Source organism: Macaca thibetana, chromosome 9, assembly GCF_024542745.1.
Source record: "Macaca thibetana thibetana isolate TM-01 chromosome 9, ASM2454274v1, whole genome shotgun sequence".
NCBI classification, from domain to species: Eukaryota; Metazoa; Chordata; class Mammalia; order Primates; family Cercopithecidae; genus Macaca; species Macaca thibetana.
In genome coordinates, this window is record NC_065586.1 from 21413226 (window position 1) to 21434964 (window position 21739).

General features: G+C 41.2%; 1 protein-coding gene and 1 non-coding gene across 15 annotated transcripts in view; one reads left to right on the forward strand and one right to left on the reverse strand.

The window, feature by feature from the left end:
- MLLT10 (MLLT10 histone lysine methyltransferase DOT1L cofactor) overlaps nt 1-21739 on the forward strand; it is a 219681-nt gene that overhangs the window by 26062 nt on the left and 171880 nt on the right. The window contains exon 2 of one of the 14 annotated variants that reach the window (XM_050804033.1): nt 380-583. The exons of 11 other annotated variants lie outside the window; for them this stretch is intronic. Coding sequence is in view for 1 of the 3 variants with exons in the window: in XM_050804032.1 (XP_050659989.1) it covers nt 15443-15448 (6 nt within the window). In the remaining 2 variants the exon portion in view is untranslated. Of the gene's footprint in view, nt 1-379; nt 584-4341; nt 4420-14264; nt 15449-21739 lie in introns of those variants that run through there. 2 more of the 14 variants (XM_050804034.1, XM_050804032.1) reach the window with 2 other exon arrangements.
- LOC126963431 (U6 spliceosomal RNA) lies at nt 6590-6696 on the reverse strand. Its single transcript, XR_007729070.1, has one exon. It is a non-coding gene; the product is annotated as a U6 spliceosomal RNA (small nuclear RNA).

Here is a 21739-nt window from a genome sequence, read left to right on the forward strand (position 1 = left end):
TTATTATAAGTAATAGCATATAAAATCTGTATTTGATATAACACTTTCATCATGGACACTGTCCATTTTGTTCTTCAGTGACTCTTAACATAAAAGATCCATGTACAAGAAGTTCTTTTAATAATAAAGCATCAGGAAAATTATCTCCTTTGCGTATTTGGTATATTTCCTCCTTTTTGATAGATCTGTGAAATACATTCTGTTTATCTTTTTGTCCTGGTTACCAGGCAGCCTAGCACCAAATCTGGTCTTTAGTTACATCAGCTGTATTAATATCATTATTAGTATATTTGTTCCCTCTTTCTCCTTCCATGGGGTTTAGGACTTCAACTCTTATCTCTGTTTCTCTGCGTGTTGATTTCATTCTCTCACACTACAGACTCTACTTCATGAGGCTGGAACCATGACTGCTGGCAGCTCTTGTTTCCAGCCCCTTCTACCAGAAGAAGGGGCTTTCTTGAAGAATCCTGGAAAGGACTCTGATTGGCCTGTCTTGGATCATGTGCCCATCATCTCTGTGGCTGGAGTGGGGAGGGTACTGTGAATGGCAACCCTCACTAGAACTACATAGTTGGAGTCAGGGGTAAGAGCAGTTTCCATAATGCAGGGGGGTGGGTGCTGTTTGCAAAAGAAGGGGATGCTTATGAAGCAGAAAAACAATAGATGTCTATCATACTGGCTCTTATTATTTTTCTTTTTTTTTTTGGAGACAGAGGTCTCGCTCTGTTGCCCAGGCTGGAGTACAGTGGTGCGATCTGGGCTCACTGCAACCTCTGCCTCCCAGGTTCAAGCAATTCTTCTGCCTCAGCCTCCCAAGTAGCTGGGATTACAGGTGCCTGCCACCATATCTGGCTAATTTTTTATAGTTTTAGTAGAAACGGGGTTTTGCCATGTTGGCGTGACTGGTCTGGAACTACTGACCTCCGGTGATCCACCCACCTCAGCCTCCCAAAGTGCTGGGATTACAGGCGTGAGCCTCTGTGCACGGCCTTATTTTTCTTCTTTTAATTGTTACAATACTTGTCCTTTATTGTAGACTGCCTCAAATCCTTTTCTAAAAATTTTAGGTTTCAGTACGTATAAATATCCTAAAATAACATAAACTCCTATTCATTCACTCATCAAGGGTGCAGTGAGCTATGATCCTGACACTGTACTCCAGCCTGGGTGACAGAGTGAGACCCTATCTCTAAGGAAAAAGAAAAAATCAAAGAGATCATGGGCTTAGATGAACTAAATATATGACTGAGCAAGTTTATTATCTTCTTTTTTTAAAAAAAATTAAAAAAAAATTTTTAGATTTTTTTTTTTTTTTTTTTTTTTTTTTTTGAGACGGAGCCTCGCTCTGTCGTCCGGGCTGGAGTGCAGTGGCCGGATCTCAGATCACTGCAAGCTCCGCCTCCCGGATTTACGCCATTCTCCTGCCTCAGCCTCCCGAGTAGCTGGGACTATAGGCGCCCGCCACCTCGCCTGGCTAGTTTTTTGTATTTTTTAGTAGAGACGGGGTTTCACCGTGTTAGCCAGGATGGTCTCGATCTCCTGACCTCGTGATCCGCCCGTCTCGGCCTCCCAAAGTGCTGGGATTACAGGCTTGAGCCACCGCGCCCGGCTAGATTTTTAATTAAAGAACAGAGGTGGGGTTTTGCTACGTTGCCCAGGCTGATCTTAAACTCTTGGCCTCAAGCGATCCTCCTTCCTTGGCCTCCCAAGGTGCTGGGATTATAGGCATGAGTCATTGTGCCCAACCTCTTTTCAAAACATTTTTAGTTTTTAAAATTTTAAATAGAGACATCTATTTGTTTTGACACTATTCCTCTCAGTTCCACAGTGGCACTGTCATAAATCAGCTATTAATATTTGTATGGATTTCTTTCTGGACTTTGTGTTCTTTTTATGTGCCTTTGTGAGAGAACCACAGTTTTAAAATTACTATAGCTTCATATTAATAATAACTGGATACAAGATATCAGATAGAATTAGTCCTTCTATATTGTGTTCCTTTTTTGTTGTTATTTTAAGTATCTTGCTACTTCTTAGCTCTTTGCATTTGATAAATATTTTGAACCATAATATTCCACAAAAATGTTGCTAGTGTTTTGAGTTTGCATTGATTGTGTATATCAATTTGGGGAGAATGGACTTCTTTCTTTTTGAGACAGAGTCTTGCTTTGTCACCCAGGCTGGAGTGCAGTGGTGCGATCTCGGCTCACTGCAGCCTCCGACTCCTGGGTTCAAGCGATTCCCCTGCCTCAGCCTCCCAGGAAGCTGGGACTACAGGCGTCTGCCACCATGCTTGGCTGATTTTTGTATTTTTAGTAGAGAAGGGGTTTCATTATGTTGTCCAGGCTGGTCTCGAACTCCTGACCTTGTGATCCGCCTTGCCCCGCCAAAGTGCTGGGATTACCGGCATGACCCCCTGCGCCTGTTGAGAATGGACATCTTTATAGTTTTGAATTTTTCAATCCATGAACATGGTAATCTGATTATTCAGATTTTCCTTACTCATTGTGGTAAAATACACATAATACAAAATATAGCATTTTAACCATTTTTTCTGTATGCAGTTCAGTGGCATTAAGTACATTCACAGTATTTTATAATCATCAGCAGTATATATTTCCAGAACTAATCCCAAAGAGAAATTCTGTACCCCATAAGCATAACTCTCATTTCACCCTCTCTGTAGCCCCTGGTAACTTCTGTTTTCTATCAAGTTGCCTAGTTTAGCTACCTCATGTAAGTGGAATCTTATATTTGTTCTTTTGTATGTAGCTTATTTCACTTTGAATGTTTTCAGGGTTCATCTATGTTGTAGCATGTATCAGAATTTGAATCTTGTTTATAGCTGAATATTACATAATCCATTATTATGTATATACCGTATTTTGTTTATCCATTCATCTGTTGATGGAAACTTGAGTTGTTTCTACCTTTTTGCTATTGTGAATAATGCTAAGCTGAACATTGGTATTCTAGCATCTGTTTTAATCTCTTTTTTTGAGTGGAGGGGTATACATTAGGAGTGAAGTTGCTGGATCGTATGGTAATTCTGTTTGGCTTTTTTTTTTTTTTTTCCTGAGACAGAGTTTCACTCTTGTTGCCCATGCTGGAGTGCAATGGCATGATCTTGGCTCACTGCATCCTCCGCCTCCCGGTTTCAAGTGATTCTCCTGCCTCAGCCTCCTGAGTAGCTGGGACTACAGGCGTGTGCCACCACACCTGGCTAATTTTGTGTTTTTAGTAGAGACGGGGTTTCTCCAATGTTGGTCAGGCTGGTCTCAATCTCTTGACCTCAGATGATCTGCCGGCCTAGGCCTCCCAAAGTGCTGGGATTTGAGCCACCGTGCCCGGCCTGTTTGGCCTTTTGAGGAACTGCCAAAATGTTTTTCACAGAGACTTCAGCATTTTGTATTCCTACCAACAATGCATGAAGATTCAGTTTTTTTCCACTCAAGTCTTTTTCAGTTTTCTTCAACTCTTGTTATTTTCTGTTGTTGTTGTTACTGTTTTTGAGACAGGGTCTTGTTCTGTCACTCAGCATTGAAGTGCAGTGGCTTGAACATGGCTCACTGGAGTGTCAGCCTCCTGGGATCAGGCATTTGTCCCACCTACACTCCTGTGTAGCTGGGACCACAGGCACACACCGCCACCACTGCCACCTCATTTTATTGATTTTTATAGAGAGGTAGCTTCACTATGTTGTCCGGTCTGATTTTGAACTTCTGGACTCAAGCAGTTCTCCTGCCTCAGCCTCCCCAGAGTATTACGATTACAAGTGTGAGTCATGATACCTGGTCAGTTTTCTGGTTTTTGATGATAGCCATGCTAATGATGTGAAGTGGTATCTTGTTTTGATTTGCATTTTCCCAGTGATTAGTGATACAAGCATCTTTTCATCTGCTTGTTGGCCATTTGTGTGTATTCTTTGGAGAAATGTCTGTTCAGGTCCTTTGCCCTTTTTGTGTGACTTTCTGTTGTTGAAATATCAGTATTCTTTATCTACTTCTAGATCCTAGACCCAGTATCTAATTTTAGATTCCAGACCGTTCTTAGATATATGATTTGTGAATACTTTATCCCATTCTGTGTGTTGTCTTTTCACTCTGTTGATAGTCATGTCCTTTTATGCACAGAGATTTTAATTGTGATGAAGTCCAATTTATCTTTTTTCAGTTTTTGTTTTCTGTGCTTTTGGTATATCCAAGAAATGATTGTCAAATTTAGTGCAGTGAAGATTTCCCCGTGTTTTCTTCTAAATGTTTCTATAATTGTTGCTCTTTTTTTCTTTTTATTTGAGACGGATCCTTGCTCTGTTGCCCAGGTTGGAATGCAGTGGCGTGATCTCGGCTCACTGCAACTTCTGCCTCCCGGGTTCAAGCGATTCTCCTGCCTCAGCCTCCTGAGTAGCTGGGACTACAGGTGCGTGCCACCACACCCAGCTAATTTTTGTATTTTTAGTACAGATGGGGTTTCTTCGTGTTGGTCAGGCTGGTCTCAAACTCCCAATCTCAGGTGATCCGCCCGCCTCGGCCTGCCTGGGATTACAGGCACGAGCCACCGCACCCAGCAACACTATTTTGATTACTGTAGCTTTGTAGTAAGTTTTGAAATCAGGAAGTGTGATGTCTTCAAATTTATTCTTCCTTTTCAAGATTGTTTTGACTATTTGAGGTCCCTTGAGATTCTTCATGAGTTTTAGAATGTATGTTTTTTTTATTTCTGCAAAAAAGCATTCTTGGGATTTTGACAGGGATTTGATTAAATGCGTAGATTGCTTTGGAGTGTAACATCTTAGCAACATTAAGGTGTTACAATCCAAAAACATGAAATGTCTCTCCATTTATTATGTTGTCTTCAGTTTATTTCAGTAAAGTTTTGTGATTTTTCTGTGTATAAGTCCTGCATTTTCTTCATTGCTGACTTATATATACTTGTTTTTTCTTTTTTTTTGAGACGAGTTTCGCTCTTGTTGCCCAGGCTGGAGTGCAATGGCATGATCTTGGCTCTCCGCAACCTCCGCCTCCTGGGTTCAAGCGATTCTCCTGCCTCAGCCTCCCGAGTAGCTGGGATTACAGGCATGCGCCACCATGCCCGGGTAATTTTGTATTTTTAGTAGAGATGGGAGTTCTCCATGTAGGTCAGGCTGGTCTTGAACTCCCGACCTCAGGTTCCTGGTGCTTCCTATTGCACCATCTTCCCAGAATCCTCTCCCTTCCTGTTGTGCTTTTATAGCCACACCCGCTTTCCTCCTGCCACCAGACTTAGTCATAACCACTAATGTATTCCTCATTTTGGTAATTTTGTTATCTCAAGGATGTTATATATTATATAAATGGGATGATAGAACTTGTAATTTTCTGGAGGCCGGGAGCGTGGCTTAAGCCTGTAATCCCAGCACTTTGGGAGGCTGAGGTGGGTGGGTCACTTGAGGTCAGGAGTTCGAAGCCAGCCTGGCCAACATAGTTTAACCCTGTCTTTACTAAAAATACAAAAATTAGCCAGGTGTGGTGGCACACACCTGTAATCTCAGCTGCTTGGGAGGCTGAGACATGAGAATTACTTGAACCCACGAGGCAGAGGTTGCAGTGAGCCGAGATTGTGCCACTGCACTCCGTCCTGGGTGACAGAGTGAGACTCTGTCTAAAAACAAAACAAAACAACATGTAACTTTCTGAGATTGAGTTTTTTTACACTAGGTTTAATTCCTTGGAGATTCCTCCAGGTCGTTGCTTAGTATTTGTTACAGTTACACTGCGTTTTGTTTAATTACTTATTTGCAGAAAGATAATCTCAGTTATTTCCACTTGTAGGTTATTAAGAATAAAACTGCTATAAACGTTACACGGGTTTTCATGTGAACATAAGTCTTCATTTATTAATTTTGATGGGCATTAGTGATATCTCATTGTGTGTATTATTATTATTATTTATTTTATTTTATTTTTTTTGAGAAGGAGTCTTGCTCTGTCGCCCAGCCTGGAGTGCAGTGGCGCAATCTGGGCTCACAGCAAGCTCTGCCTCCCAGGTTCATGCCATTCTCCTGCCTCAGCTTCCCGGGTAGCTGGAACTACAGGCGCCTGCCACCGCACTTGGCTAATTTTTTGTATTTTTAGTAGAGACGGGGTTTCACCATGTTAGCCAGGATGGTCTCGATCTCCTGACCTCGTGATCCTTCCGCCTCAGCCTCCCAAAGTGCTGGGATTACAGGCGTGAGCCACTGCGCCCAGCCTATTATTATTATTTTTTTGAGACAGGGTCTTGCTTTGTTACTTAGGCTTTGAAGGGCAGTGTCATGCTCATGGCTCATTGCCGCCTTAACCCTCCGAGTAGCTGGGACTATGGGTGTATGCCACTACACCCAGCCATTGTTTTTAAAAATACGTTTTTGGAGAGATGGGGTCTTGCTATGTTGCTTAGGCTGGTTTTGAACTTCTGAGCTAAAGCTGTGCTCCAGACTGGTCTTCTAAAGTGCTGGGATTACAGGCCACTACACACGCCTCATTGTGTTTTTAATAGGTATTTACTTAGTGGCTAATGATGTTGACCATCTTTTAAGGTGCTTATTTGGTACCTTTTTTTCTGTTTGTTTTTTAATATGGAACACTTTAAGAATTTGCATGTCATCACTGTGCAGAGAGCATGCTAATCTTCTCTGTATTGATTCAATTTTGGTATATGTGCTCCTGAGACAAGCACTAATACTTTTATATATCCTCTGTTCATCACTTTTGTCTATTTTCTTTTTCTTTGAGACAGAGTCTCCCCATCTCTACTAAAAAAATACGAAAATTAGCTGGGCATGGTGGCACATGCCTGTAGTCCCAGCTACTTGGGAGGCTGAGGCAGGAGAATTGATTGAACTCGGGAAACAGAGGTTGCAGTGAGCTGAGATTGCACCACTGAACTCCAGCCTGAGTGACCGAGTGAGACTCTGTCTAAAAAAAAAAAAAAGGCTTGGCACGTTGGCTCACACCTGTAATCCCAGTACTTTGGGAGGCCAAGATGGGAGGCGGAGGTTGCGGTGAGCTGAGATCGCACCATTGCGCTCCAGTCTGGGGAACAAGAGCGAAACTCCGTCTCCAAAAAAAAAAAGTATTCCACCCTCGATGGGTGGAATGTTCTCTAAATGTCATGGATCCAGTTAGTTCATGGGGTTAAATTCAATATTCCTTGTGTGAATACATGTGTAGTTTTAACAGTTGTTACAGAGAAATACTGAAGTCTCTGTAGTGGATTTATGCGTTTCTCCATTCTCTTCCATCAGTTTTTCTGTCATATATTTTGTATTCTTGTTTTGGTGCACACACATTTAGGAATGTTATGTCCTCTTGGTGGATTGACCCTCTCTCAATAAATAATTTCCTTCTTAGTCTCTAGTACTTTTTCTTTGCTCTGAAGTATACTGTTTCTGATATTAATATAGTCACTCCAGCTTTTCTTTAATTAATGTTTGCATCATATACCTTTTTAGTTTTTTTTTGCTTTCAGCATGCTTATTCGAAGTAAATTTCTTGTACACAAAATAGTGTTAGGTTATGTTTTCTTTTTCTTTTCTGTTTTTTTTTTGAGATGGAATCTTGCACTGTTGCCTGGGCTGGAGTGCAATGGCTTCATCTTGGTTCACTGCAACCTCTGCTTCCCGGGTTGAAGTGATTCTCCTGCCTCAGCCTCCCAAGTAGCTGGGATTACAGGTGCCCGCCACCATGCCTGGTCAATTTTTTACATTTTTAGTAGAGACGGGGTTTCACTATGTAGACCAAGCTGGTCTCAAACTCTTGACCTTGTGATCTGCCTTCCTTGGCCTCCCAAAGTGCTGGGATTACAGGTGTGAGCTACTGCACCTGGCCTTTTTTTTTTTTTTTTTTTTTTTTGAGACGTGGTCTTGCTCTGTCACCCAGGCTGGATTGCAGTGGCATAGTCAAGGTTTATTGCAACCTGGACCTCCTGGGCTCAAACAGTTCCCCCACCTCAGCCTCCCAAGTAACTGGGACCACACATGTGCACCATCACACCTGGCTAATATTTTTATTATTTGTAGGGACGAGGTCTTGTTGTGTTGCCCAGCCTGGTCTCGAACTCCTGAGCTCAAGAGACCCTCCTGTCATGGCCTCCCAAACTGCTGGCATTACAGGCGTGAGCCACCATGCTTGGCTTTAGGTTATGTTTTTAAAATCCACTTTGTCAATCTTTGTCTCTTTTTTTTTTTGAGACGGAGTATCGCTGTCACCTTGGGTGGAGTGCAGTGGTATGATCTCGGTTCACTGCAACCTCTGCCTAGTGGGTTCAAATGATTCTCCTGCCTCAGCCTCCAGAGTAGCTATTACAGGCACGCACCACCACACCTGGCTAAAATTTTTTTTGTATTTTTAGTAGAGACGGATTTTCACCATGTTGGCCAGGCTGGTCTCGAACACCGAACCTCAAGTGATCTGCTCTCCTCGGCCTCCCACAGTGCTGGGATTATGGTCATTACACTGCACCTAGCCAGTTTTTGTCTTTTATTTGCTGTATTTAGGTATTTGGGTCATTTACATAGTTACAGATGTTGTCAGACTCTCCTTTTGTTTGTTTTTTTTTTTTTTTGAGACAAAGTCTTACTTGCCCAGGCTGGAAGTGCAGTGGCTCAATCTTGGCCCACTGCAACCTTTGCCTCCTGGGTTCAAGCAGTTCTTGTGCCTCAGTCTCCCAAGTAGATGGGATTACAAGCATGTGCCACCACACCTGGCTAATTTTTATATTTTTAGTAGAGATGGGGTTTCACCATGTTGGCTAGGCTGGTCTTGAACTCCCGGCCTTAGGTGATTCACCCACCTTGGCCTCCCAAAGTGCTGGAATTACAGGCCTGAGCCACCATGCCTCATTTTAGTTTTTGTTTTTTGATTGTTCTTTTTCCTGCTTTCTTTTGGGTTACTTGAACATTTTTGGAATTCCATTTTTCTTGTCTTTTTTTTTTTTCTACCCCAATTCACTATGCCAAAACCATTTTTCTTTATTGTGTTTTATATCTGTTTATTTTAGTTTGTTGATACGGTTTGGATATTTGTTCCACTGAAATTTTGTTTTCTTCTTCTTTTTTGAGACAAAGTTTTGCTCTCGTTGCCTAGGCTGAAGTCCAATGGCATGATCTCAGCTCAACGCAACCTCTGCCTTCCAGGTTCAAGCGATTCTTCTGCCTCAGCCTCCCAAGTAGCTGGGATTACAGGCATGTGCCACCATACCCAGCTACTTTTGTATTTTTAGTAGAGACGGAGTTTGTACATGTTGGTCAGGCTGTTTTTGAACTCCCGACCTGAGGTGATCCACCCACCTCGGCCTCCCAAAGTGATGGGATTACAGGAATGAGCCACCGCGCCTGGCCTAAACATATTTTTTGGGAGGCCAAGGTGGGTTAGTCACCTGGGGTCAGGGGTTCGAAACCAGCCTGGCCAACATGGTGAAACCCTGTCTCTACTAAAAATGCAAAAATTAGCCAGGTGTGATGGCGGCACCTGTAATCCCAGCTACCCAGGAGACTGAGGCAGGAGAATCGCTTGAACTTGGGAGGCGGAGCTTGCAGTGAGCTGAGATCATGCCAGTGCTCTCCAGCTTGGGCAACAGAGCGAGACTGTCTCAAAAAACAAACAAAAAACAACGAACAAACAAAATTTGTTTCGGTTAATTCTGATACATCTGTGAGATATTAGAATTAAGATATCTCGATGTTTGCATTTGTTTATTGCCTTTTTCCGTTCAATTTGAAATCTTCCCAATTCTTGTTATCTTTTTTTTTTTTTGAGATGGAGTCTCGTTCTGTTGCCCAGGCTGGAGTGCAGTGGCACAATCTTGGCTCACTGCAACCTCTGCCTCCTGGGTTCACGCGATTCTCCTGCCTCAGCCTCCTGAGTAGCTGGGATTACAGGCACCCGCCTCCACACCGGCTAATTTTTTGTGTATTTTTAGTAGAGATAGGGTTTCGCTATGTTGGCCAGACTGGTCTCGAACTCCTGACCTCGTGATCCTCCTGCTTCGGCCTCCCAAAGTGCTGGGATTAACAGGCGTGAGCCACTGCACCCCGCCAATTCTTGGTATCTTTTTGGTATCACAAATCTGAAACCTGGGCATTTTTGTATTTGTCATGAGACTATGCCTCTTACTTAAACAACTGTTTTAACTAGTGTTCTCTTACACTTATCTAATGGGTAGAGTGTTGGTGCCACCTTGTTAAGCCAGGTAGGGAATGAAGTTCAGGTTCTCTGCCTTGTCTGTGTTGACATTTGAGGCAAACTCCCTTTTAGTTCTTTGCAGAGTTGGGAGTTGTGGCTCCCCACCTGATCTCTGTGGTGGATGTGGCCTCATTTGTTACTGCGTGTGGGTGAAAGTTCTGACTCTCTGCTAGGTCTTCTCTGCTACCACTCCAGTAGGGACAGGGAGAGATGCCTTTTTACTGGCAGATGGTGGTGGAAGTCCAGGCTTCCCCACTTCTCTCCACTGATAAAGTAGGGAGTGGATGCTCATTGACTAGCCAATTGGAATGAAAGTTCCAGTCTCCTGCTTAATTTGCTCTGACAGTACCTGGTGGGAATCTTGGATTATTTTCATTACAGTCTCATAAGGGTGAATATCTAGGTTCTTCATGTAATCATTGCTGGTATGGGTGGGGCTAGTTTTTCTGTGGTGTTATCCTGGATTAGAGCAGTTACTCTTCAAAAGTTTTCTTTCTGGTTAACGTACTATTAACATACCACTTTACTGGTAATTTGGTCTGGAGAGAGAAGGCTTTTGTTGAGGCTTCTTTTCTTTTTCTTGGAGACAGAGTCTCTTTCTGTCACCCAGGCTGGAGTGCAGTGGCGCGATCTCTGCTCACTGCAAACTCTGCCTCCCGAGTTCAAGCCATTCTCATGCCTCAGCCTCTGGAGTAACTGGGATTATAGGCACCTGCCAACATGCCCGGCTAATTTTTATTTTTAGTAGAGATGGGATTTTGCCATGTTGGCCAGGCTGGTCTCCCAACTCCTGACCTCTGGTGATCCACCCACCTCGGCCTCCCAAAGTGCCAGGATTATAGGCTTGAGCCACTGTGTCTGGCCCTGTTGGAGGTTCCTTTTTTTTGGTCTGTGCCCATCGGTGTTTCTGATGTACTCACTTCTTCCATTCCAGGAGTAGTATACATTAGGCAAAAAGAAGAATACCCAGGGAATTTACTGCTATATTGTGCCTTGTGCCCTGTGATCCTGAGCTAATTTGCCTTCTCTCCACCTTTCAGAGAATATTCGTTTTATTTGTAATGTTCACATTTTAAATTTGTACTTAGTGGGAGGAATAGGGAAAAGTATGTCCGTTCCGTCTTCCCAGAACTGTAAGTGTAACCTTTGATTTCATTGAGTGTGCCCTATTTTTGTTTCCTATTTCATTGACTTCTGCTCTGATCTTTCTTTTGCTCTTCTAGTTTCTTAAGGAAGAAGGTGAAATCACTGATTTCTTTTTTAATATAGTCATGTAATTGTATAAATTTCTCTTTCAATTACTGCTTTAACTGTCTTAAAAATACTTGATATTTTTGTCTTTTTTTTTTTTACCCCATGGTTATTTTATTTCATTTTATATTTTGAGACAGATTCTCGCTCTGTTGTCCAGGCTGGAGTGCAGTGGCGCAATCTTGGCTCACTGCAACCTCCACCTCCCGAGTTCAAACAGTTCTGTGCCTCAGCCTTCTGAGTAGCTGCAGTTATAGGCGCCTGCTACCATGCCCAGCTCATTTTTGTATTTTTAGTAGAGATGGGGTTTCACCGTCTTGGCCAGGCTGGTCTTGAACTCCTCCTGACCTTGTGATACACCTGCCTCGACCTCCCAAAGTGCTGGAATTACAGGCGTGAGCCACCGCTCCCGGCCCCCATTGGTTATTTTAAAAGTATGTTTTCATTCCAAATACTGGGATTGTCTATTGATTTTTTTTTTCCTGTCACTGATTTCTAAATTAATGTAACAGTGGTAAGAAAAAGTTCATGGTAAGACCTGAAACCTTTTAAATTTACCAAGAGTTGTTTTTTTGGCCTGAATATGGTATATCTTGGGTGAATGTTCCAAATGCACTTGAACAGAATGTGTATTCTGGTAGTTTGTGTAGAGTGTTCTATAGTTAGTTAGGTGCTTTTGGTTAATGGTGTTATTGAAGCTTCTGTATCCTTACTGATTTTCTGTCTACTGGTCCTATTATTATTATCATTCCTTTTTTTTGAACATGATGTCACTGTGTCACCTTGGCTGGAGTGCAGTGGCATGCACAATCATAGCTCATTAAGCCTCCACCTCCTGGGCTCAAGTGATCCTCCCATTTCAGCCTCCGCAGTAGCTGGGTCTACAGGCATATGTTAGCACACCCAGCCAATTTTTTTTTTTCTTTTTTTTTCTTTTTTTTTTAGATGGAATCTCGCTCTCGCCCAGGCTGGAGTGCAGTGGCGTGATCTCGGCTCACTGCAACCTCCACCTCCCGGGTTCAAGCGATTCTCCTGCCCCAGCCTCCTAAGTAGCTAGGATTACTCTTGTGCGCCACCATGCCTGGCTAATTTTTGTATTTTTAGTAGAGATGGGGTTTCACCATGTTGGCCAGGCTAGACTCGAATTCCTGACCTCAGGTGTTCTGCCCGCCTCAGGCTTCCAAAGTGCTGGGATTACAAGGTATGAGCCACCACACCCAGCCCACCCAGTTAATTTTTAAAAATCTTTTTGTAGAGACAGGGTCTCCCTGTGTTGCTCAGGTTGGTCTTGAGCTCCTGTGCTCAAGAAATCCTGTCTCGGCCTCCTAAAGTTCAGGGATAACGGGTGTGATTCACCACGCCTGGCCTGGTTCTATTACATAGAGAGGTTTGCTGAAATTTTAAAATATCATTGTAGATTCTTTCATTTATTCTTACAGTTCTCTCATTTTTGCTTTATTTATTTTGAAGCCCCATTATTAATAGGTAAATAAATGTTTAGGACTTTTGTGTATTCTTGATGAATTAAACTCTTAATGTATATAAAATGATGCTCTTTTTTCCTGATAACATTTTTATTTTTGTCTACTTTACATGATAGTATTACAACAATTTCAACTTTCTTTTGATTTTGTAGTGTGTAATAAGACCTTTTTCTTTGGCTGCATTAGAATTTAAGTTTCTGATTTTAGTCATTTTGGTCATAGTTTACCTTATTTTTTGGAGATGTGCTTTTACTCTGTCGCCTGAGCTGGAGTGCAGTGGCACAATCATGGCTCACTATGGCCTTGACCTCTTCCTGCCTTAGCCTTTCTGAGTAGCTGGAAGGACCACAGGTGTGTGCCACTATCCGTGGCTAATTTTTGTGTGTATGTTTTTTGTTTTTGTTTTTGTTTTTTTTTTTTGAGACGGAGTTTCGCTCTTGTTGCCCAGGCTGGAGTGCAATGGCATGATCTTGGCTTACCGCAGTCTCCGCCTCCCGGGTTCAAGCAATTCTTCTGCCTCAGTCTCCCGAGTAGCTGGGATTACAGGCACTGCACCACCATGCCCAACTAATTTTATATTTTTAGTAGAGACAGGGTTTGCCCATGTTGATCAGGCTGGTCTCGAACTCCCAACCTCAGGTGACCTGCCTGCCTTGGCCTCCCAAAGTGCTGGGATTATAGGTGTGAGCCACCATGCCATGCCAATTTTGTGTGTATGTGTGTGTGTGTGTTTTAAGAGATGGGGTTCTGCAATGTTGCCCACACTGGTCTTGAACTCCTGGCCTGAAGTGATTTTCCCACTTCAGCCCCCCAAAGTGCTGGGATTACAGGCGTGAACCACTTTGCTCAGCCACTTTTCTTCATGTTTCTAGTGACTGATAGTTCATTAAAAGATTGCCTTGTTATATATGCTTACAATTTCCATCAAATATGTGAAAGTTGTTGTCCATGATTTCTAAAGTTCTTTTTTCTATATTATTTCCTGTTTTGTGACTCTAGTTACAAGTATGTTTGGCCTCTTTAAAGTTATTTCTGTTATCATGTATTATATTTTTTAGTGTTTTTTTCTTTTCTGTGTTTCATTTAGGTTAGTAATTTTGGTTTTATGTGTTGTAAATCTCAATGTGTATTTTTCATCTTAGACTTTGTAATTTTCATCTTTAGAAGTTCAAATTTTAAAAATATTTCATATTTTTACTTAATATGTTTCTTCTAGCTTTCTGATCATATGATATATCATCATACTTGTTTTAAAGGACTTGTCTACTAATTCTATTTTCTGTTTCATTTCAAAATTGGTTTGTTTTTTGTTTCATTATGGGGTGTAATTTCCTGCTTCTATGTGAGTCTTACAAATTTTGATTGACTTTTTAGCCAGTGTGAATTTTACCTTGTTTTCTAGTTTCTCTAGTTTTGTTTACCTTTTAAAAGTATTTGTGGACTTTGTTCTGTGGCATTATTAAGTTGCTTGAAAACAGTTTCTTTCTGTTGGGTCTTTTATGTTTTCTTTAATTGGACCAGGGCCATGTTTAGGGTTAATTTTTCCTCCTTCTGAAGCCTTTTCTTTCTTAGTACTCCGATGTCATATCTCCAGTGTGATATAAATTATATCACATCATTTCCTTTTGGACTTTTGGGTATGGGTACTATTCACATCCTTATATCAGTTCTGGATGCTATTACCTCTAATTCTTTTGGGGATTTCTCACCTTGCCCTTGGATAGCTCCTTTACATTGCGCGTGCTGATTTGTCATTCAACCAAAAGTTGTAGGGTGAGCCTTTGTAGATCTCTTCATTTCTCTCTCTCTCTCCAGCTCTCTACTCAGTGCTGGTCTCCCTTGTGAGCTCTAGGCACCTTGGCCCGCTTGGACTTCCAGCTCCATTTTCTCAACTTGGGGAGACCACAGGCTCTGCCTGGGTTCCTCCTCCCTGTTCCACGACCTGGAAACTCTCTCAAGGCAGTAAGCTGGGCACACGTGTGGCCCATTTGTTTTTTTGTCTTCCAGGGATCACTGTCTTTTGTTACTTGTCCAATATCTTCAGTGCTGTTGTTTCATTCATTTTATTAGGCTTTTATTATTTCACGCAAGGAGGCTAAAATCTGGTCCCCTTTATTCACTCCATCTTGACCAGAAGTGGTATCATTGTGGTTTCAATTTACATTTTCATGATAACTGGTGATATTGAGCACGTTTTAGCTTGTGTGTTGACCATTTGTGTGTTCTCTTTTGTGATGAGTTTGTTCATTTAGCCTTTACTGTTCTTTATTTTCTTTTTTCAGCTGTTTGAGTTGCAGAAGGTGTTTATATGTCCTAAATACTGATCCTTTGTCAGATAAATGTTTTGTAAATACTTTCGCCAAGTCTGTGTGGTCTACCTATTTATTTTAACTGTACCTTTTGATGAGCAGAAATATTTGTATCTGATAAGTTTAATTTATCAGTGTTTTCTTTTGTAGTTATTGCTTACTGTGAGCTAAGACACTTTTGCCTAACCTCGAAGTCATGAAGGTAATTTCCTTTATTTCCTCTAAAAGGTTTTGCTTTTGCTAATTTATATTTAGGTCTGTGATGCATCTGAAATTATTTTTGTAGGTTTGAGTATTTTGCATATGGCTATCCAGTTGTTTTTCACCATTTGTTGAAAACAGTCTCCTTTTCTCACTGGGTTGCTTTGGGAACATCACATGACTGCATAAGTGGTATCTCTTTTAGAAATCTTTCTTCTGCTCCAAAAATCTGTTTGTCTAGCCCTGTTAGAGTATTCTGATTATTTTGTAACTTTATATTTGAAGTCAGAATTGCAAAACCTAAAACCTTTTTCTTCTTTTTCGGAGTTCTGCATATTCTACGTCCTTCACATTTCCATATAAATTTTAATACTTTCTTTTCTGTCTTCTCCGAAAAAGGCTGATGGGATCATGATTGTAATTGTCTTGAATCTGTTCATCAGTTTGAGGAGAACCGACATCTTAACAACCATTGAGCTTAATCATTAGTATAGTATATCTCTCCATTTATTTAGGTCTTTTTTGTTTTGTCTGAGCAGTTGTTTGTTGCTTTTAGCCTTTGGTCTTGCATGTCTTCTGTTTTTAAAATTATTTATTTGAGACAAAGTCTCACTCTGTCGCCTCGCTGGAGTGCAGTGGCACAGTCTTGACTCACTCCATCTCCTGGGTTCACACAATTTTCCTGCCTTAGCCTCCCAAGCCACTGGGATTACAGGCATGTACCACTAAGCCCAGCTAATTCTTATATTTTTAGTAGAGATGGGGTTTCACCATGTTGGCCAGGCTGGTCAACTCCTGACCTCGAATGATCTGCCTGCTTTGGCCTCCCAAAGTGCTGGGATTACAGGCATGAGCCACCAGTATTTTGTCTTTTTTTGATGCTATTTTAAAATATTAAATACATTTTTTTAGCAATTATAAAGTATTATGAAAATTTCTAATGTTTTGTTGGAAATAGAATTTTTGTGTATTGACTTCTTACAACCTTAAGTCTTATTAATTCTACTAAGATTACTTAGATTTTTCTAATAGATGATTGTCATAAAACACTGTTTTATCTCTTTTTTCCCCAGTTGTAATTCCTTTTATTCTCTTCCCTTACAGAATGGACTTAATCTTGTTTTCATTCTTTGAGGACAGCATTCAGTGTTACACCATCAATTATAAATTAGCTGTAGGGGTTTTACTGATGAAGTTTATCAGATTGCTTTCAAATACAGGTCTTATTACTATTTAGATATGGCAAGGCCAACACAACCCAGCATGACTGCCATTGAAAAGATAGTTTGTTATAGTCACAGACCCCAAGAGGAATAGTCATGCAATGCCATGGAGAATACACAGCTGAGTAAGGGCTAGCCCTAGCTTCCTGAGGGTTTGTGTCATGAATGGATATTGAGTTTTCTCAAAAGCTTTTTCTGTATCGAGATAATGCTATATATTTAAAGATATTAATGTAGATTTCATTGCTTTTATTTCAAATGTTATACTAAATGCCATTTGGTGTCATGGTGTATTCTTTTTTTTTGGAGATGGGTACAGTGGCGCAATCTCTGCTCAGTATAACCTCTACCGCCTGGGTTCAAGTGATTCTCCTGCCTCAGCCTCCCGAGTAGCTGGAATTACAGGCATGAGCCACCATGCCCGGCTAATTTTTTTTTTGTGGAAACAGGGTTTCACCATGTTGGCCAGGCAGGTCTCCTGATCTCAAAGTGATCCTCCTGCCTTGGCCTCTGAAAGTGCTGGGATTACTTTTGTAATCCATGTAAGCCACTGCAACTGGCCTATTCTTCCTATATATTGTTGGATTTAAATTGCTAATAGTAAATATTTTTGCATCTTTGTATGTGAGGGATTTTGGTGCAGCCTTGTTGCTTTTTGTCAGGTGCTGGTATTTTTGGTATATTCATTGGTATTCTTCATGCTAAACTTAGAAAATGATTTGGGAAGCCTTGTCTTCTCTGTTTTCTGGAAATGTGTGTGTGAGAGTGATGCTATTTTTCCTTTAGTGTTTGAAGGAACTTATCAGTGAAAAAATCTGAGTGTAGAGTTTTCTTTTTGGGAAGGATTTTGATAATGAATTGAACTTAAAATGCTTCTCAGATTTTCTGTTTTATCAGTTTTGATGAGTTTCATTTTCAAATAATTTTTTCTTTTCGTCTAAGCTGTTGAATTGGTTAGCATAAAGTCATTAATAATAATCTTTGGCCCTCTTAATATCTTTGGGATCATAGAGGTAATTCCCATTTTATTCTTGATATTGGTAATTTGTATTCTTCCTATTAAAAAAAAATGAATTTAGCTTGCAGATTGTCAACTTTGTAGGTCTTTCCAAAGTGCTACCAGTAAGGGGGTCCCATTCCAGACCCCAAGAGAGGGGTTCTTGGATCTTGTGCATGAAATAATTTGAGACGGATTCATAGAGTAAAGTGAAAGCAAGTTTATTAAGAAAGTAAAGGAATAAAAGAATGGCTACTCCACAGGCAGAGCAGTGCCATGGGCTGCTGGTTTCCCATTTTTATGAGTAGTTCTTGATTGTCTGCTAAACAAGGGGTGGATTATTCTTGAGTTTTCTGGGAAAGGGGTGGGCAATTCCCAGAACTAGTGGTTCGTCCCCTTTTTAGAGTATATAGGGTAACTTCCTGGCATTGCTCTGGCATTTGTAAACTGTCATGGAGCTTGTGGGAGTGTCTCTTAGCATGTTAATGTATTATAATTAGTGTATAATGAGCAGTGATGACGACCAGAGGTCAGTTTGGTCATCATCTTGGCTTTGGTGGGTTTTGGCCCCCTTCTTTATTACAACCTGTTTTATCAGCAAGGTTTTTATGTCTTGTATCTTGTGCCAGCCTCCTATCTCATTCTGTGTCTTAGAATGCATAACTTACTGGGAATGCAGCCCAGCAGGACTCAGACTTGTTTTACGCAGCCCCTGTTCAAGATAGAGGCACTCTGGTTCAGAGGTCTCTGACAAAAGAACCAACTTTGACTTGAAATGTTCTGTTACTTTTCTATTTCATTTCTTCTGCTCTTATTTTTACTATTTCTTTTTTTTTTTCTACTTACTTTGGGCTTACTTTACCCTTTTATATAGGTTCTTTAGGTAGAACCCTACTTATTTTGTTTTATTTTATTTTGAGACAGAGTTTTGTGCTGCCACCCGGGCTAGAGTGCAGTGGTGCGATCTTGGCTTACTGCAACCTCCGCATCCCGGGTTCAAGCGATTCTCCTGCCTCAGCTCCGCCTCCTGAGTAGCTTGGATTATAGACACCCGCTACCATGCCCAGCTAATTTTTGTATTTTTAATAGAGACGGGGTTTCACCATGTAGACCAGGCTGGTCTTGAGCTTGCGACCCCAGGTGATCCGCCTGCTTTGGCCTTCCAAAGTGGTGGGATTACAGGCGTGAGCCACCACACCTGGCTGCTAGTCATTAATTTTATATCTTTTTTTCTAATGTGGTTAGGGAACATAATCTGTATGATTTCCATTATTTTCATTTTATTGTGTTCTGCTTTGTGGCTCAGTATGTGGTCTTTCATGGGGAATGTACCAAGTTTACCTGAAAAGAATGTTTATAGTGGTTTTAACATTGCTTTGATGATGATGATGATTATTATTATTTGGTCTGGTTTTGTCAGTCACAAAGAGGAATGTGAAAATATCTTACCTTGTTTGGGGCACTGAGTATTCCGAGTGTTTATGCCTTATGCTCATTTTTGCTTCATCTATTTTGAAGCCTTGTTTTTAGGTGCATACATTTATAATTATTATGACTTCTTCATTGTCTGACTTACTGTGAAATGCCCCTCCCTCTCTTTACTATGTAGCCACTCACCATCTTTTTTTGTTGTTGTTTGTTTGTTGGTTTGTTTCGAGATGAGGTTTTACTTTATCACCCAGACTAGAGTGCAGTGGTGTGATCTCGGCTCACTGCAGCCTTTGCCTCCCAGGTTCAAGCAGTTTGACTGTTTCAGCCACCCTGGTAGCTGGGACTCTAGGTGTGTGCCACCATGCCTGGCTAGTTTTTGTATTTTTAGTAGAGATGGGGCTTTGCCATGTTGGCCAGGCTGGTCTCGAAACCCTGGCCTCAAGTGATCAAGTGCCCGCCTTGGCCTCCCAAAGTGTTGGGATTACAGGCATGAGCCACCGCGTACCCATTGTATCCATTTACTTTTGACCTGTTTGTCTCTTCACTTAAAGTGTGTTTCTTACAGATACCTTGTGTTTGAGTTTTACTTTTCTGTCTGTGCTAATAAACTAATTTTTAAAATTATTTATTTATTTATTTATTTATTTATTTTTTTGATTTGGAGTTTTGCTATTGTTGCCCAGGCTGGAGTGCAATGGTGCGATCTCAGCTCACCGCAACCTCTACCTCCCAGGTTCAAGCGATTCTCCTGCCTCAGCCTCACGAGTAGCTAGGATTATAGGCATGCACCACCATGCCTGGCTAATTTTTGTATTTTTAGTAGAGATGGGGTTTCTCCATGTTGGTCAGACTGGTCTTGAATTCCCGACCTCGGGTGATCCGCCCGCCTCAGCATCACTAACTGCTGGGATCGTAGGCATGAGCCACCGCACCTGGCTGAGTTTTTTTTTTTTTTTTTTTTTTTTTGAGACAGTCTCTACATCACTACAATCAATTTGAGAATACTTGGATCCCCTCAAAAAGAAGCCCTTTGACCCATTAACAGTCACTCTCTATTACCCTACTTCCCTAGCTCCTGGCAATCACTAATCTTCATTTCTGTCTCTATCCCTATTTGGGACATTTCATATAAATGAAATCATGATATATGGTGTATTGTGAGTGGCTTCTTTCTCCTAGCGTTATGTACAAGCATCTGTTTTGTAGCATTAGAACTTCATTCTCTTTTGTTGTCAAATAATATTCTATTGCATGGCTATACTACATTTTCTTTACTCATTCATTAATTGATAGACATTTAGGTTGTATATACTTTTGCAGTATTATGAATAATGTTATTATTATGAACATTTGTCTGCAAATCCAGACATTTGTTTTCAGTTCTCTTAGGCGTAGGATTTTTGTTTCATGCTGTCTTTGAAAAATTGATGAAGAGGCTGTAACATTTTAAATTACCAGCAACAGGCTGGGCGCGGTGGGTCAAGCCTGTAATCCCAGCACTTTGGGAGGCCGAGACGGGCGGATCACGAGGTCAGGAGATCGAGACCATCCTGGCTAACACGGTGAAACCCCGTCTCTATTAAGAAATACAAAAAACTAGCCGGGCGAGGTGGCTGGCGCCTGTAGTCCCAGCTACTTGGGAGGCTGAGGCCGGAGAATGGCGTGAACCCGAGAGGCGGAGCTTGCAGTGAGCTGAGATCCGGCCACTGCACTCCAGCCTGGGCGACAGAGCGAGACTCCGTCTCAAAAAAAAAAAAAAAAATTACCAGCAACAATATATGAAGGTTTTAATTTCTCCATCTCTTTGCCAGCATTTTTTATTGTTTGGCTTTTGATTTTAGCTATCCTACAGGGCATGAGGTAGTATCTCATTGTGGTGTTGATTTTTATTTATTTTTTTCATTATATTATTTTTTAGATGGAGTCTCAGTCTGTTGTTCAGGCTGGAGTGCAGTGGTGTGATATCTTGGCTCACGGCAAACTCTGCCTGCCGGGTTCAAGCGATTCTCCTGCCCCAGCCTCCTGAGTACCTGGGATTACAGGTGCCCGCCACCATGCCAGCTAATTTTTGTATTTTTAGTAGAGACGGAGTTTCACCATGATGGCCAGGCTAGTCTCAAACTCCTGACCTCAGGTGATCCACCCGCATAGGCCTCCCAAAGTGCTGGGATTACAGGCGTGAGCCACTGCACGCGGCCTGGTGTTGGTTTTTAATCCTTAATGATTAATGACGTTAATCATCTTTTCATGTGCTTATTGGTCATTTATATATTTTCTTTGGAGAAGTGTCTATTTGGATCCTTTGTTCAATTTTTAGCTGGGCTGTATAGCTTTTTATTTTTGAGTAGAAGAACTCTGTATTCTGGTTACAAACTATTTATCAGACATGCGACTTGTAAATATTTCTTCTATCCTTTTACTTTCCTGATAGTTTTGTTTGTAGCAAAGAAGTCTGTAGGTTTGGTAAATTCTAGTTATTTTTTCTTTTATTGCCTCTGCTTTTAGTGTTATGTCTAAAAACTGTTGTTCAACCAAGTCCTGAAGACTTACCTCCTATGTTTTTTTCTAAAGTTTTATAGTTTTAGCTCTTACATTTAGATCTGCGATTCACTTTTGAAGGGGTAATTTTTTAATATAATAT